The sequence below is a fragment of the Bubalus bubalis genome, chromosome X (assembly GCF_019923935.1).
Source record: "Bubalus bubalis isolate 160015118507 breed Murrah chromosome X, NDDB_SH_1, whole genome shotgun sequence".
Lineage (NCBI taxonomy): Eukaryota > Metazoa > Chordata > Mammalia > Artiodactyla > Bovidae > Bubalus > Bubalus bubalis.
Genome location: NC_059181.1, coordinates 131,209,587 through 131,223,909, shown reverse-complemented (window position 1 = coordinate 131,223,909; position 14,323 = coordinate 131,209,587). Strand labels below are relative to the sequence as shown.

General features: G+C 39.3%; 1 protein-coding gene and 1 long non-coding RNA gene across 8 annotated transcripts in view; one reads left to right on the top strand and one right to left on the bottom strand.

The window, feature by feature from the left end:
- Nucleotides 1-14,323, bottom strand: part of GRIA3 (glutamate ionotropic receptor AMPA type subunit 3) — a 309,119-nt gene that overhangs the window by 65,145 nt on the left and 229,651 nt on the right. For 5 of the 6 annotated variants that reach the window (XM_006064985.4, XM_006064986.4, XM_025277145.3 and 2 more), the window contains one exon: nucleotides 3,124-3,322. In XM_006064985.4, the coding sequence (XP_006065047.1) occupies nucleotides 3,124-3,322 (199 nt within the window). Of the gene's footprint in view, nucleotides 1-2,649; nucleotides 2,960-3,123; nucleotides 3,323-14,323 lie in introns of those variants that run through there. The other variant, XM_025277148.3, reaches the window with a different exon arrangement.
- Nucleotides 1-14,323, top strand: part of LOC123331754 — a 210,135-nt gene that overhangs the window by 145,724 nt on the left and 50,088 nt on the right. The gene's annotated exons all lie outside the window — the stretch shown is intronic.

The window sequence follows — 14,323 nt, the reverse complement described above, 5'->3', positions numbered from 1 at the left end:
AGTTCAGAAAATGAGAGAAACAAAAGAATCACTTAAAGATATCATCATTTTAATGGCAGCCTTACTCAGGACAAGTAAAAATGTCCACAGGGCAATTAGAAAGGAATTTTCTTTTATTTTTCTCTTAGTGGAAGGACTAGAGGGCTGGCCCCGGGCTGTTTTATGGTATTACTATTTAGCCCCTGTGGTTTTAATATGCAGTGAGAATGGGTAGAAATGAGCTCATGTTACGTTTGTAAATGTTGCATGTGGTCTTGTTTTAGCCTATAATGTTGAGAAGGCTTGCCATCAGGGGTCCTCAATTTTTTTTTTTTTTTTTTGTAGAGGAGTTGCTGTTCTTAAAATTGCCTTGAGATCATGGAGGACTGAGGGGAAAGTGACATGCTGTGGCAGTGAAGTCCCCAAGTAAGACATGATGTGTTCCTGTTGGTTGCTTTCTCTGATTTATGGGGTTCAAGGAGGGGAAGAGTAGAGAATATTAATTTTTTAAAAAAAATTTGGCAACACCCCATGGCACGTGGGACCTTAGCTCTCCTACCTGGGATGGAACCCGTGGACTCCCAGCATTGGAAGGCCGAGTCTTAACCCTTGGACCACTGGGAAAGTCCTGAGTAGAGGATATTAAGAGGACAAATGGCTTGGAGACCAATTGGTTGGGCCCCTCAGTATTATGTGAATGCCAAGAATTCCCTTTGTTGGGTTTACATACCATTTTCAGTGCAATCATGCTAAGAGTTGGCTTGTCCTATACTGCTCATTCTACTCTTAGATCATCAACTTTTGTGAGTTGTCCTAAAGAACTTCCCCACAGAGTCCTTACTGCTGTCACTAGTAACCGATTGAGGGAAAAGAAAAGTGGCTAGTGGGAATTAGAAAATGATTTGCACTTCTTTATACCTAGAAATATCCAGCACCTTTTCTAATCAGATTTTCAAAACAGTTCCATTTTCATACGAATTGCTTATTGGCTGTAAAGGTCACTAAGAATTGGTGAACATTAGAAACTGAAAACCAATTAGATTGTGGCAATAGCTTTCCTCAGAATTGAATGTTGATTCAAATTGGCTCTAGTAATAAGATGTTCTTTAATGAAACCATCATTACATGGATTAGTAGATGCTTTCCTAGTTTTTGAGAAAGACACATATGTTGGGGTGCGGTCTGGGCATGGGGGCAATGACTGGTCACTCTTTCGAGTCTTTGTGCTAATAAATCTTCCTAGAGAGCCTCCTTTGCCTGCAATATAGATGAATGGCCTTTGAAAGCTTAATGGGAATTGATGCCACCTAGCGAATACCATTTAAAGCACACCTTCTTAATTTCTAATCCTTGAAGGAAAAATGCTTCCCAGAACAAGGATCCCTGATTGGAGGGTCCAAGCCTGGTGTCGTGATAGCTTAAGTGGTCAGTTACTTCTTGTAGCAATTTGATGCCTGTTGGGATGGTGAACATAGGCTCTGCTAAAGCTGGACAGCAAACCAAATTTCCGTGGAGCTGATTGCGTGCTGACTATTCAGCAGATGGAAATCCCTGGCCTCCTGCCCTGAAATGTGTGAGTGATTTCATGAGGGCAAGGGATTATTCCCAGATAAGCTTCTGGAACAGCCATCGAGGTGAGGGTCAAGGCCAGGTTAGTCCAAGAAGATCTTCACATCATTTTGATACTTCTATTGGATTAGCTAAAAAGTTTGTTCGGGTTCTTCTGTACTATCATGTGGAAAAACCCAAACTTTTTGGCCAACCCCAATAGTACCGAGTCCCTCACCCTGGTTAGGGATTATGAGCTGCTCAATAAAAAGTGGTAGAGGTGAGAGAGGAATATCCTAAGCCTATAAAACTTTTTTTTTAAAATCAAGTGCCCTCTGCTTTTCCACCTACAACCCGTTCCATGAGAATTCTTGAAAGGGTATCAGAACTCTTTCTGCTTCAGGGAATGAAAACAGTTTTTAGTTAATTGCTATAATTTCAAGAAACATACTCCTGCTGGTTTCCTGTGAAACAATTGGATACATCCCATGATAATACACATATAAATACATTTCTTACTGATTTCTTAAAACAAGCTGGCTTAGAACCAACATTTGTTTACTGTGGATCTTTGAGGAAAAGTCACTAATTATACCTGCCATCCGATAACTCGATTTTTGGTTGGAGAGAATGACTCAACTTTTCTTTTCTACCAACTACACAAGTGGCTTCTGGATCATTGTTATAAGCAGTTTCCTGGGTTATAACAGGTAACAGTTAGCAGGCAGTCGTATGTATAGAACGGGTCAGTTTTCTCAGTGAAACCACCATGTCTCTCTGGTTGGAGCAACTGAATAAATGCTTGAGTTCTTAAACATTCCATCAATAGCCTTTTTTAAAGACCAGTTACTACACAACAAAGATCTTGATGTTTTATGTAAAAGTGGTTTGTCCATTGTATTATCCTTGTATAATGTTCTATCTCCTTTCTTCTTTCTCCTCCACAGTGCTGATGCTTTACTAACTTTTGCTAGTGAACAACTTGCTTCCCCTATTAAGATTGGGCCTATGTTGGGTCAGAAAGGGGTCAATAAATCTACTTAAGAAATTAAAACAGTTATCCGTTTCCCTGAAAATTGAATTATCTGCATGTACAGGAATGCTTGAAACAACTGAAATACATTTCAATAGGAAACCAATGTATAAAATAGAATGTCATTTTATAGTCCATGATTCCTCAGATTCTTAGTCAACCACCTAACGTCAGTGAACTGCTGAGACATAAAATCACTGCTTTTGTAAAATCTAAAAAGGAGAACAGATATTTAGTTCAATGACTTCAGTATTCAAGTAAGGGGATCAAGGCTGACAGAAGTTAAATGACCTGCCCAAGGATAAATAGTCACTTGGTGGCAGGTTGGGATTCCAACCTGTGAGTTCAAACTCAGTGCTCTTGCCATGCCACTTGTGAAGTCACACACGAGTCTTGAATCTAAAGGACAATGAAGTAGGTCATCAAGCAAGTAGTTCTAAGATGCTCTGCTTTGATAATATTTCCACCCTTCCCCAACTCTCCTTTAAAACACCATGAATCTGCCTTTGTGAGCAGGTGGTAAAATAAAAACCAGCAGGCCCAATTAACTGAAAAGCACTTACTCTGAAAAACTCTTTTGTTGAGCCGGAGTCCAGGGTCCCATATGCAATTTCAGTCTGCTTAGCTAAGTCTTCAGCACTCTCTATGGGAGAAACCATCCTCTCCACAGTCAAGAAAGCAGCGAGATTGGCAGTATAGGAAGAAATAATGATCAGGGTGAAGAACCACCAGACCCCTCCAACAATGCGCCCGGAGAGTGATCTACAAAACAAAACAAAGACCCATCCGGACCCAGAGGGGCCAGGTTTCAGTTTACGAAATCCTTCTCTTTATTTTTGGAAAGAGGAATGATTTCAGTGGAGCTGATGCAATCGAGAAGTCAATGATATCAGGGGATGAACACATCAAACAGAATGACACGTTGACAGGAACACCGCATGGCATGATGGCATGGGATGATGGTACATGCATAATGCTCTTCAGGCCCCTACGGGTTTCAAAGCAGGATTATTTATTTAATCACAGGAATAAATACCTTCTTTGTGCCAGCTCCTGCTTAGATGTAATCATTGTACTTACCTGATTCTCTCCTGTGAGCCTTGCTGGGCGCACCTGGGGAAGACTGTTCTGTTTCCTTTATGGCAAGTGGTTCCCAGCCTTGCCTGTACATCAAAATCACCTGGGATCTTAAACCTCTCATGCTCATCATGAGACCCAGCTAACAAAGAAATCAGAACCCTAGAGGTGCAACCCAGATGTATGTATTTTTAAAAATCTCGCCAGGTGTTTACAATGTGCAGTCAAGGTTGACAAACACTGATGTAAGGTGATGTCATGGGAGACACAGAATCAAAAACCTTTATGTATTTGAGGAGAAATGAGTAGATGCTAGTAAATGAGCACTATTCACTGTGAGTTTAACACATTTACTACAGACGTTGCCAATCTAGTGAAGTTGGTTAACCACAAGGCAAGGGGCCGTGAGATAATATTTATTATTGTCTTCATATAAATGGCTAATGGGGCTCAGGAGTTTTGATCCAGGGATTGAAACTCTTCCCTTTGAAAAACTGAGACTAAGCACATGGGACAGGCCTCAAGTGAAGTTGGAAACTAGTTGTGTAATAGGATTTGAGAGGCACTAAAACGTTTGTCTGTACTCTCCCTCATCAAAATAACCAAAACAGATCAAACCATCCTCACTGGTCTGCTCTAGACATTCTTACTATTGGGATTATCTTCCAAGGTTTCTTCAGGAGGCTTGGTCAAAATGTCACACTTTACTTCAACAGCACCTATTTTCATATCATTCTGGATTAGTATATCCAGTTAGTGGAGAATGGGACAGATGATGCATAAGTTTTAATCAGGGAACGTCTTGTTCTTGAATGTAACTGTGCACAGGCATTACTTGGGGTGTTTGTTAAAATGCAGATTGCGAATATCCGAGTGCTCAAAAATCTGGACTTCTTAAGCTTCACTGGTGATGGCAGTGGTCTGCTGATCAAATTGAGAAATACTGTTCTTCTCCACCAGTGATTCTCAACTCTGCCTGCATATCAATGTCATCAGGGGAGCTTGAGACAAAACAAAAGAAAACAAAACAAAACACAATGACCAAAAAAAATAAAAAAATAAAATGGCAACCCACTCCAGTGTTCTTGCCTGGAGAATCCCAGGGACAGTGGAGCCTGGTGGGCTGCTGTCTGTGGGGTCACACAGAGTCGGACACGACTGAAGCGACCTAGCAGCAGCAGCAGCAGACTCCACCCCAGATGAATGAAATCAGAATCTCCGGGGTTGGGCCTAAGCAGCAACATTTGAAAAGCTTTTATTTATTTATTTTTGGCTGTGCTGCGTCTTCCTTGCCACTCGGGCATTTCTCTAGTTGTGGCGAGTGGGGGCTGCTCTCTAGTTGCGGTGCGTGGATTTCTCATGGTGGTGGCTTCTCTCGTTGTGGATCGGGGCTCTCGGGCGCGTGGGCTTCAGTAGTTGCAGCGCACAGGCTCATTCATTGCAGCTCCCTGGCTGCAGAGCACAGGCTCAGTAGTTGCGGTGCACGGGCTTAGTTGCTCCGTGACATGTGGGATCTTCCTGGACCAGCGATTGAACCTGCGCCTCCTGCATTGTCAGGATGAGTTTTTACCACTGAGCCGCCAGGGAAGCCCCAGCAGCAGCACGTTCATAAAGCTCCTTGGCTGCAGCCAGGATTAGAGCCACGGTCCTACATCATGAGAGTACCTGGGGATAGGGTCTGTGGGAAGTTGGGGGGCAGTGTAAGAACCCCAAATGCTTAAAGATGGATACAGGCTTGTCCTGAGGAAACATCACCTCCTTTGCAAAGCTGCTGAAGGCTGGCTCTGTGTGCAGAAACGAAATGTGGTCGCTAGGTTTCATAAAACATTGCCACATTATTCTGAGGATAGTTCTTCTCTGTGGCATAGCTCCATCCTGGTTAGGCTGTGTTCTCTCATGCCCAGAAAAGCTCACAGGAAAAGAACCCGCTCTGTCATAGAGTCAAGAATAGGCGTAGGAGCCTGGCACCTCTCCAGGCTCTGTGGGAAGAGGGCAGCTCTGGGCTGAAAGCTGGCAAGTCAAGCTCTTCTCTGTCTGTACATGCATTCTACCACTTGGAAGCAAAGTTAAATTCCTGTGTCCCAAGATAACCTTTTTTGAGCCTCTGAAAAATCCAGTTGTTTTAGATTTTACACTCTGATCAAATCATTTTGGCACATGTTTTGATAAATAGTATTCTTTATTGATTAACTGTAAAAATAACTACTTGGTTTTTTTAAAGCCTGTAATTTCTGTTGGTCCCTGGATGCTTCAAACAACCCATATTTATTTCTGAGTGTAGTCACTTTTAGTTTTTTGGCTGTGCAAATCTGCTTTGCAACAGATTTTTTCTAACTAATAGTTATACTCTCTGAGTATTTCACCTGGGAACATCTCCCTTTTAATAAGAAGAGGTAAAAACATCTGGATGAGTCAGAAAGAATGTCACACTTCCAAATGCTAAAAGTATATGGAATATTTCAATTATGAATTTGTAACTTTCATAGTCTTTCTTCATTGTTGACATATACATTTCACTTATTCTGGGCTGATCTGACTCTGGAAAAACTTCTTCTATATAAAAGATGAATGTTTAAAGTGGCATTTGTAGTAATTAAAAAAAATAATAATAGCTAACACTTAAGAAGCACTTCCTATGTGCCAGACTCTGTTTTAATTGTTTACATGTGTCAACTCTTTTAATCCTCCATCCCTGTGCTTAAGTCATATTTTACAGATAAGAAAATGGAGGCATTCTACAGATAAATAACTGAGGCAAAGAGATGAGAAATAGGAAATAAATCATCTAGATGCACACAATAGGAAAGACATGCCCATATTTTTATAGTATAAAATATTCACATTTTGTATAAGAAAATCCAGAATGCTGGGTAGATTATAGAAGGAGCAATTTTCCTACAAACTCTGAGAAATACTGTTGCAGGAAAACCAAACATGTTTGGGTAATTATTGTTTATTATCTGTTGTTCATTTGGAATGGAGCTGTGAATGCCATCCTTATTTGGGATGATAGGGTTTTATGGAGATCAAGGGGAAAACTGATTTGGGAGTATTTCCAGAATCATGGTTTGGTATGGAAAGGGGTGTATTCTGCTGCTGTGAATACTAATGGTAGTTTATGTATTATCTATTTGAAATGTGGAGAACAGCACAGTAATTTATGGAAATTACATTGGTGTCATGCTATTGTAGCTAATGGACTCTGACTGTATCTGTGTGATCTAAAATCAAGCCTGCACATCATAACCTGGTTATTTTGGCCACCTTAATAGCTGACTCAGATAATCATGTGGTTAATCCATATGACTTAGCTGAAATTGTCTGTTGACATGACCGAAAATAAACTTAAAAAGCTAGCTGGTCTTTTTTGTGACCTCTTGTCTACATGGTTATTGATTTTGGCAGTTATGTAGTTAATACCACAATAGACCTACGATCACGGAGAATTTTGGTGAATATCCACATAGAAATGGTAAAATAGTATCTACAAGCATTAGCATAGATAGAAAAAGGAGCTTCCTGGGAATCAGCATTGAATGCACTCAGCATTCTCCCCTTAAGACAGTAGAGGCTTTGACAAGAGTCTTGGAATTTCTACCACTTTCTTCCCTTGTGTGACAGTGACGCCTAAATTGTTTTACAGAGAATGTGTGCAGCGGAACTAACTGGGAAGAAGCTCTATAAAAATCTTCACATTTCCCTTTTCTCATTAGTGAAACTATAGCCGTTTAAACCCACATTTCACATGGAGGCTATATAAAAAGAGACTGATGGGTCAGCCCTATCACATTTTTAAAAGGATGCATTAAAACAAGACAAGACTTTATAGTTGAGTTAGAAAGACCTGTCATTTCTCAATATCTTTCCTTCCATTAATGCAGCTTCGAAATGCTTAACATTCATTTCAAGTAGTTTTGTTGCACAAGACAGATTTGGAGGTTAGCATAATGAAATGACTGTAAAATGCTGCACATTTAGTATTTATATAAATGTGTTAAAGGAACATATCATACCTTTTGAAGGAATGTAAGTGGAGGCCTGACGTTAATGAAAGGAAATTAGCAACAAGAGAAAAACAGACATAAAAACATTGCAAAATAATACACAATGCTCCTGTTATCTGTAATCAGAAGAAACTAGAGTTTCTGAGTTAATAATAAAATGTATTTTATGGCCTCTAAAATGATAATAAAAGTGAGCAATGTGCTGTAACCTTAATCCTGTAAGTAAATTTTGAAATCTGCACTTTACTAGCTTCACAAGATGAAGAGCTGGAACTGCAAACTGCTTCTCCTTTGCACAAACTCTTCATCATTCCTTTGCTTCCTTCTTTCTTCCAAAGTATGCATCATCCCTACACCCCACTCAATGCTGTGTCTATGACAGATTATTTTTTAAATGTGCAGAATCAATCTTCTGCTCTTCTAGTCTTCTCTGATGGGCATAACTAACCATCTCCCCAAAACTTAAGACTAGGGCTTTCAGGCAGAAAAGACATGAAATAGTTGTAATAAAAAATCCTGCTATTACAATTAATTTATTATCACTCCACTACTGCTTTGAAGTGAATTTACAGTAGGATTAAGACCCTGCTCCTACATCAGTAAAGGAAAGGTTATTACTTTAAATGGAGCCCCCGAGCTCCTGTTATGTTTGATCCCATTCATTTTTTACCCTTTGTATATTTTATTCTTCTGCATATACTTTCTATTTTAAAGGAGGATCTGTATATCAGCTAACCTGGAATGGATCCCCTGCCCTCTTGTCCAAAGGATTGATATCTTCAAATCTTAACAGGACAATAATGCTCATGGAATAATGTGTACACAGCGACCAGGTTCAAGTCAGCGTGTTCTTTCCATTTTCTCTGTTGTCATTCCCTGGAACCTTGTATCTTGAACTTGGCAGGCCCTCAGATGTCCCTGCAGCTCTAGAGAAAGTCAGCAGGGGGAGCATTTGTCTGGGAGGACTCAGACTCTGGACTGCTTAGCAGTTCTATCAACGTTTTACAAAGGAAATACATTTCAGATTAAAAAAAAAATTACAACCACCTGTCAATATCAGCAAGACATTGTGGAATAATACAACCAAAATATTTGTAAGTGGTGTAATCCTTAAGGAAAGCCCGTTAGAGGTTCAAAAAGGGGTGTTGTCAGTTACTTCTCATCAGAAATCAGCTATCTGGCACTGACTACAATTTCAATTGGATTCCTAAAGAGGATTAGGAACTAAAATGCAAATGCAATATGAACTATTGGTATTTGTGAAGCCAGCATGGTTAAGAGCAGCCAGTTTAAAAATGATAATCGCTACCATGTATTGAGAACTTACTACAGGTCAGGCACTGTGCTTTACATTTTATAGATGAGGAACTGAGCCTTAGCAAGATTTAGTTACTTGTCCCACGGTACACAACAACTAAGCAGATTGTGAATCTGGTGAGACTAACTCCAACACCCACACACCTAATCACTATGCTCCCTCCATGTGGCTACACCCACTGGCTATCTCCCCATGCCCCAATCAAGGGGGAAGAAGGTTGAAGGCAAGCAATCTCCTCATACTTTCTTTTCCTGACTCCCCCTAGAAATTCATTCGTGTATGAATACAACTTCAGCTTATTACATTGATTACTCTCTCTATAGGTGATTCAGTCTCACCTGAATTGGTCACTCTGAACAACTGGGGTAGTTGAAAATATCAAAGCTAATTGACATAGACTCTTTAAGCTTCTAGGTTTTCATTCATAGCTTTATTTGATGGCAATGGAATCATGCTCAGTTTTCCTGTTGATGTCTCATTGCTGATCTCCCCGTCTTTTACTTTGAGTGAACACATGTTCAGTAGCATTCTTAAATGCTCACTGCCTACTTTCTTTAACAGCCAGCTGTTTTTTTTTCCCTGGAAAACAGCTCTTGGGGCTGAGCATGAGGGAAAGAATGGAACAAACAGTGTACCATTAGGTCGATAGTGGGAGGCAGTGTGTGGTAGTGGAAATAATTGTACTGCTTGCTGGCTCTTAGAAACCCCACGACCTTGGCTTCCATGACATTATCTCTCCAGGCACTATTCCTTTGTCATGATGTGAGAAAAGCAGTATGAAGTGGAAAGAGCATGGATTTTAGAACTAGAGTTTGAATACTAGCTTTGCCATTATTTGCAGGGCTAGGCAAATTGTTTCACCTGAGCATCAACTGCACCTGAAAAATAAGTATAATGCCCACCTCGTGGTAGTGTTTTGAGGATTAGAATTCACATTATAATACAGGTAAAGTGCCCAGATGCAGAGGGAACTCAGAGAAGGTTGTTGTTCCTGGGCCCTCAGTAAACAGAAGCAGTTGGATTAATTTATCTCTGAGATTTCCTCCTGCTATGATATTTGATAATTCTACTTTAAAATGTGGTCTCTTATAATGCCTTCAATTGTTTCAATTTTGATAGAAGCCGGAGTGTACAGCGCATGCTCACATTCTGGGCTTGCTGGAAAGTTTGCATTCCAGGTATGGCCACTGAACAGAAATAAAGTATCATGCTGGCATTCACAGCTGAAGGCAACCACGAATCTTAGAGTGCAACTATGTGATTATTGGGAATTTCTAAATCAGTTAATAGAAAAGCACCTTACAGTGGGGTTTGCTGCTATACAGTTGAGCACAAATATATAACCAGTAGTATTCTCAAGACAAGGAGAAACATGTTCCCTCCTTACTTGTATGTAATAAGTATACTAACAAGTATAACATATTATCAAGAGATTTAAAGATATAATTTCTTTTGAAGGACATAAAAGACAGTATTGAAGGAGAGAGTACTCATATGGTAGAAAATTTAGAGTTTGTAAAGGTAATAATTTATTACTCAAAAGCACAGTAAGGATAATACTTGTTACTTTGCCAGGTTGAGTTGAAACCAGCATTCAGGAAAAAAAATGAAACAGAATCGTGAATATCAGAGTGCATGGCACACTGTAAGGGTAATGTCTGGTGAAACTTGTGTTATGCACATATATGTGTACTGAGTTGTGTTGGAAAATTTATTTCTGACCGAAGGCCATGCTCAAAACATTTGAAAGCCATTGGTCTAGAGGACAGTGTCTAGTGCAGAATAATAAAATCTGTACCTTGAAAAAAGTACCTGATCTATTTCAGTGCCACAGAAGAGCCACAGCTAAAATTCTGCTACACAAAAATGAAAATAAAGAATCTTTCCAGCTTGTCATTTTTAGGCCATCATTTTAAGTTATTACTTAATGAGGCACCATGCATAAATACCTCTAAAAACAAATGACCTTTTAAGGGTCCGGTTTGAGTATGCAGCACTCCAGTGGGGCCACCACAATTTTAGTTTTGAAAATTCACTTACAGAAACCAATAAAATCTCCAACCTCAATAAGTCTTTAGCATTGCCTCAACACAGATTACCAGTCATGTTAAAATCATTCAATTACAGGATCATCCAGAAACCCTTGTCTCTTGAAGTGAACATTAAAAAAAAATCAGACAAGAAGAATGAACTCCCAGATGGTATCAGAAAATGACACACATTCTAAGCACAAAAGGAACAGGGAGTGAAATAATTTGGAAAACCTGACCAAGCAGATGGAGGGTGGCAAAAAAGAATGACTTAGACAAATGAGGCTTGACCCACACATGTTATATTAAAAAGCTGCTGAAGATGGTCACCAGTGATTTATACTGTGAAACTTCATTTAAATGAAGGCAATATGCATAAATACTTAAAAACAAATGGATAATCCATTTGTGTTCCAAGTGGATAATCTCAAAATGATGTACTCTATAAAAACATGGTAGGTGACCTCCTGAGTCCTAGTTTAAATAAAGATCCCTATTGCCAACAGAGGTCCATCTAGTCATGGCTATGGTTTTTCCAGTGATCATGTATGAATGTGAGAGTTGGACTATAAACAAAGATGAGCACTTAAGAATTGATGCTTTTGAACTGTGCTATTGGAGAAGACTCTTGAGAGTCCCTTGGACTGCAAGGAGATCCAGCCAGTCCATCCTAAAGGAAATCAGTCCTGAATATTCATTGGAAGCTGAAATATTCATGCTGAACCTGAAACTCCAATACTTTGGCCACCTCATGCGAAGAGCTGACTCATTTGAAAAGACCCTGATGCTGGGAAAGATTGAGTGCAGGAGAAGAAGGGGACGACAGAGGATGAGATGGTTGTATGACATCACTGACTCAATGGACATGAGTTTGAGTAAACTCCGGGAGTTGGTGGTGGACAGGGAGGCCTGGCATGCTTCAGTCCATGCGGTTGCAAAGAGTCAGACACGACTGAGCAACTGAACTGAACCAAATTGATATGTTTGTATAATTGACTCTGGTCAGTATTTGGATTCATGTTCAATTTTACCAAAGCTAAAACTTTTTATTTAAGAAAAAACTCATTTTTTATGATTATATAGATGTTACATTTGCTTATAATATTTTCTGATTATGAATCCACCACCATATTTGTTTAGGTGAGTCAACACTTTAAGTGGGTGAAGTCTAGGACATTAACATTCAGTATCTTCAATAGCATCACTGAGATAAAATATGCATACCACAAAATCCACCAATGTCAGTGTGCAGTGAATGAATTTAGTAAATTTAGAGTTGTGCAACCATTGCCACAATCCAGTTTGGGACCATTTCCATCACTCTGAAAATTTCCCTTGAGCCCATTTGTGGTTAATCTCCATAGGGATGGGACTAGGGTGAGGCAAGTGAGGCATTTGCCCCCCACACATTATTGAAGGAAGTGCCCAAATCTCATTAATCAAGATAAATAGCATTTTACTGCAATGTTTTTTAAAAATCAAAATTAATGCAAAAATTCATGATGGAAAAATAGCAAATTTTAAAATAAAGACTGGATCTGACCCTTGTGCTTGCTGTACTCAGCCTCACTTGCCTCACCGTAATTCTGACCCCCCTTCTAATCCCTCTCTGCTCCCTCCAAGGCCCCAGAAATCATAAACATGATTCCTGTCTCTATTGATTTGCCTATTCTGGACAAATGAAATAATATAATATGGGATAGTCAATAAATGGAATTTAAGAAATGGAATCATATGGTATGTGGCATTTTGCATCTGGCTTCTTTCATTTAGCATCATGTTTTCTAAGTTCATGTATTAGCATGTATCAGTCTTCTTCTTCTATTTTTTTTTTTTAGTTGCTCAATAGTTTCCCATTCCAAATGTGGCATGGATATACCATTTTGATTATCCATTCATTTATTGATGGACATTTGAGTTTCCACCTTTTGGCTATAATAAATCAAGTTCCTATGAACATTTGTGTGTAAATCTTTGTGTGGATATATGTTTTCTTTTAGGTAAATAAGAGTGGAATTTCTGTGTCATTTTAAGTATGTCTAATTATAAGAGACTGCCAAACCGTTTTCCAGTCTGACTGTAGCATTTTGCATTCACACTACTAATGGATGAGAGCTATAGTCATTCTACATCCTCGTTACCACTTAGTATTGTCTGTCTTTTTGATTATAGCCATTCTAGAGGCTATATTGGAGAAGGCAATGGCACCCCACTCCAGTACTCTTGCCTGGAAAATCCCATGGATGGAGGAGCCTGGTAGGCTGCAGTCCATGGGGTCGCTAAGGGTTGGACACTACTGAGCGACTTCACTTTCACTTTTCACTTTCATGCATTGGAGAAGGAAATGGCAACCCACTCCAGTGTTCTTGCCTGGAGAATCCCAGGGACGGGGGAGCCTGGTGGGCTGCCGTCTATGGGGTCGCACAGAGTTGGACACGACTGAAGCGACTTAGCAGCAGCAGAGCCCCATAAATGGTATTAAAATGATTATACGTATGGGGGTGACTTAGCAGCAGCAGAGGCTATATAGAGGTGTCTCACTGCAATTTTAATTTGCATTTCCCCGTTGACTAATGATGGTGAGCATCTTTTCATGAGATTATTAACCACTTGTATGCCTTCTTCGGGAAAATGTCTATTCAAATCTTTCATCCATTTTTAGATTCAGGTTGCTTATCTTCTTTTCATTGAATTGTAAGAGATCTTTCTATATTTTGGATAAAAGTCCTTTATCACATGTGTGATTTCCTAATATTTTGTCCTACTGTGGCTTGTCTTTTCATTTTCTTAATGATGTTTTTTGAATTACAAAATGTTTTGAATTTTGATGAAGTCCAGTTTATCAGTTCTTACAGATTGTGCTTTTTGTGTTCTGAAAATTCTTTGTCCAATCCAGGGTCACGCGGACTTCCTCTTGTGTTTTCTTTTAGAAGTTTTATAGTTTTAGTGATTAAACTTGGATAAGGTACTACAGTGAAATAGTTCTAGGCAGTCAGAGAGAAAAATGAAAAATGGAGGACCTTGAAAGAGGAAGGTAGAGTTTTAAAGAAAAGTTCTGTCTTCTTTTAAATTTTTTCTAGATTCAATTTCTGGACAAGTGAGAAAATGTTTTAGCTCAATTAGGAAACCATGCTTGTTTGATCTGATCAAGATTTAGAGTTAGCTTTATCTGAATAATATCAATTTAGCTGGCAATGTTGCCTTTATCCACAGTTCAAATGTTTGCTATAATATGTATGAATAGATGATGCCATAGAAATGCATGAAAGACATTCAAAGCGACGGTGATAACACACTTCATGGATGAAAGCAAACAAAATGGCTTGATGATAAT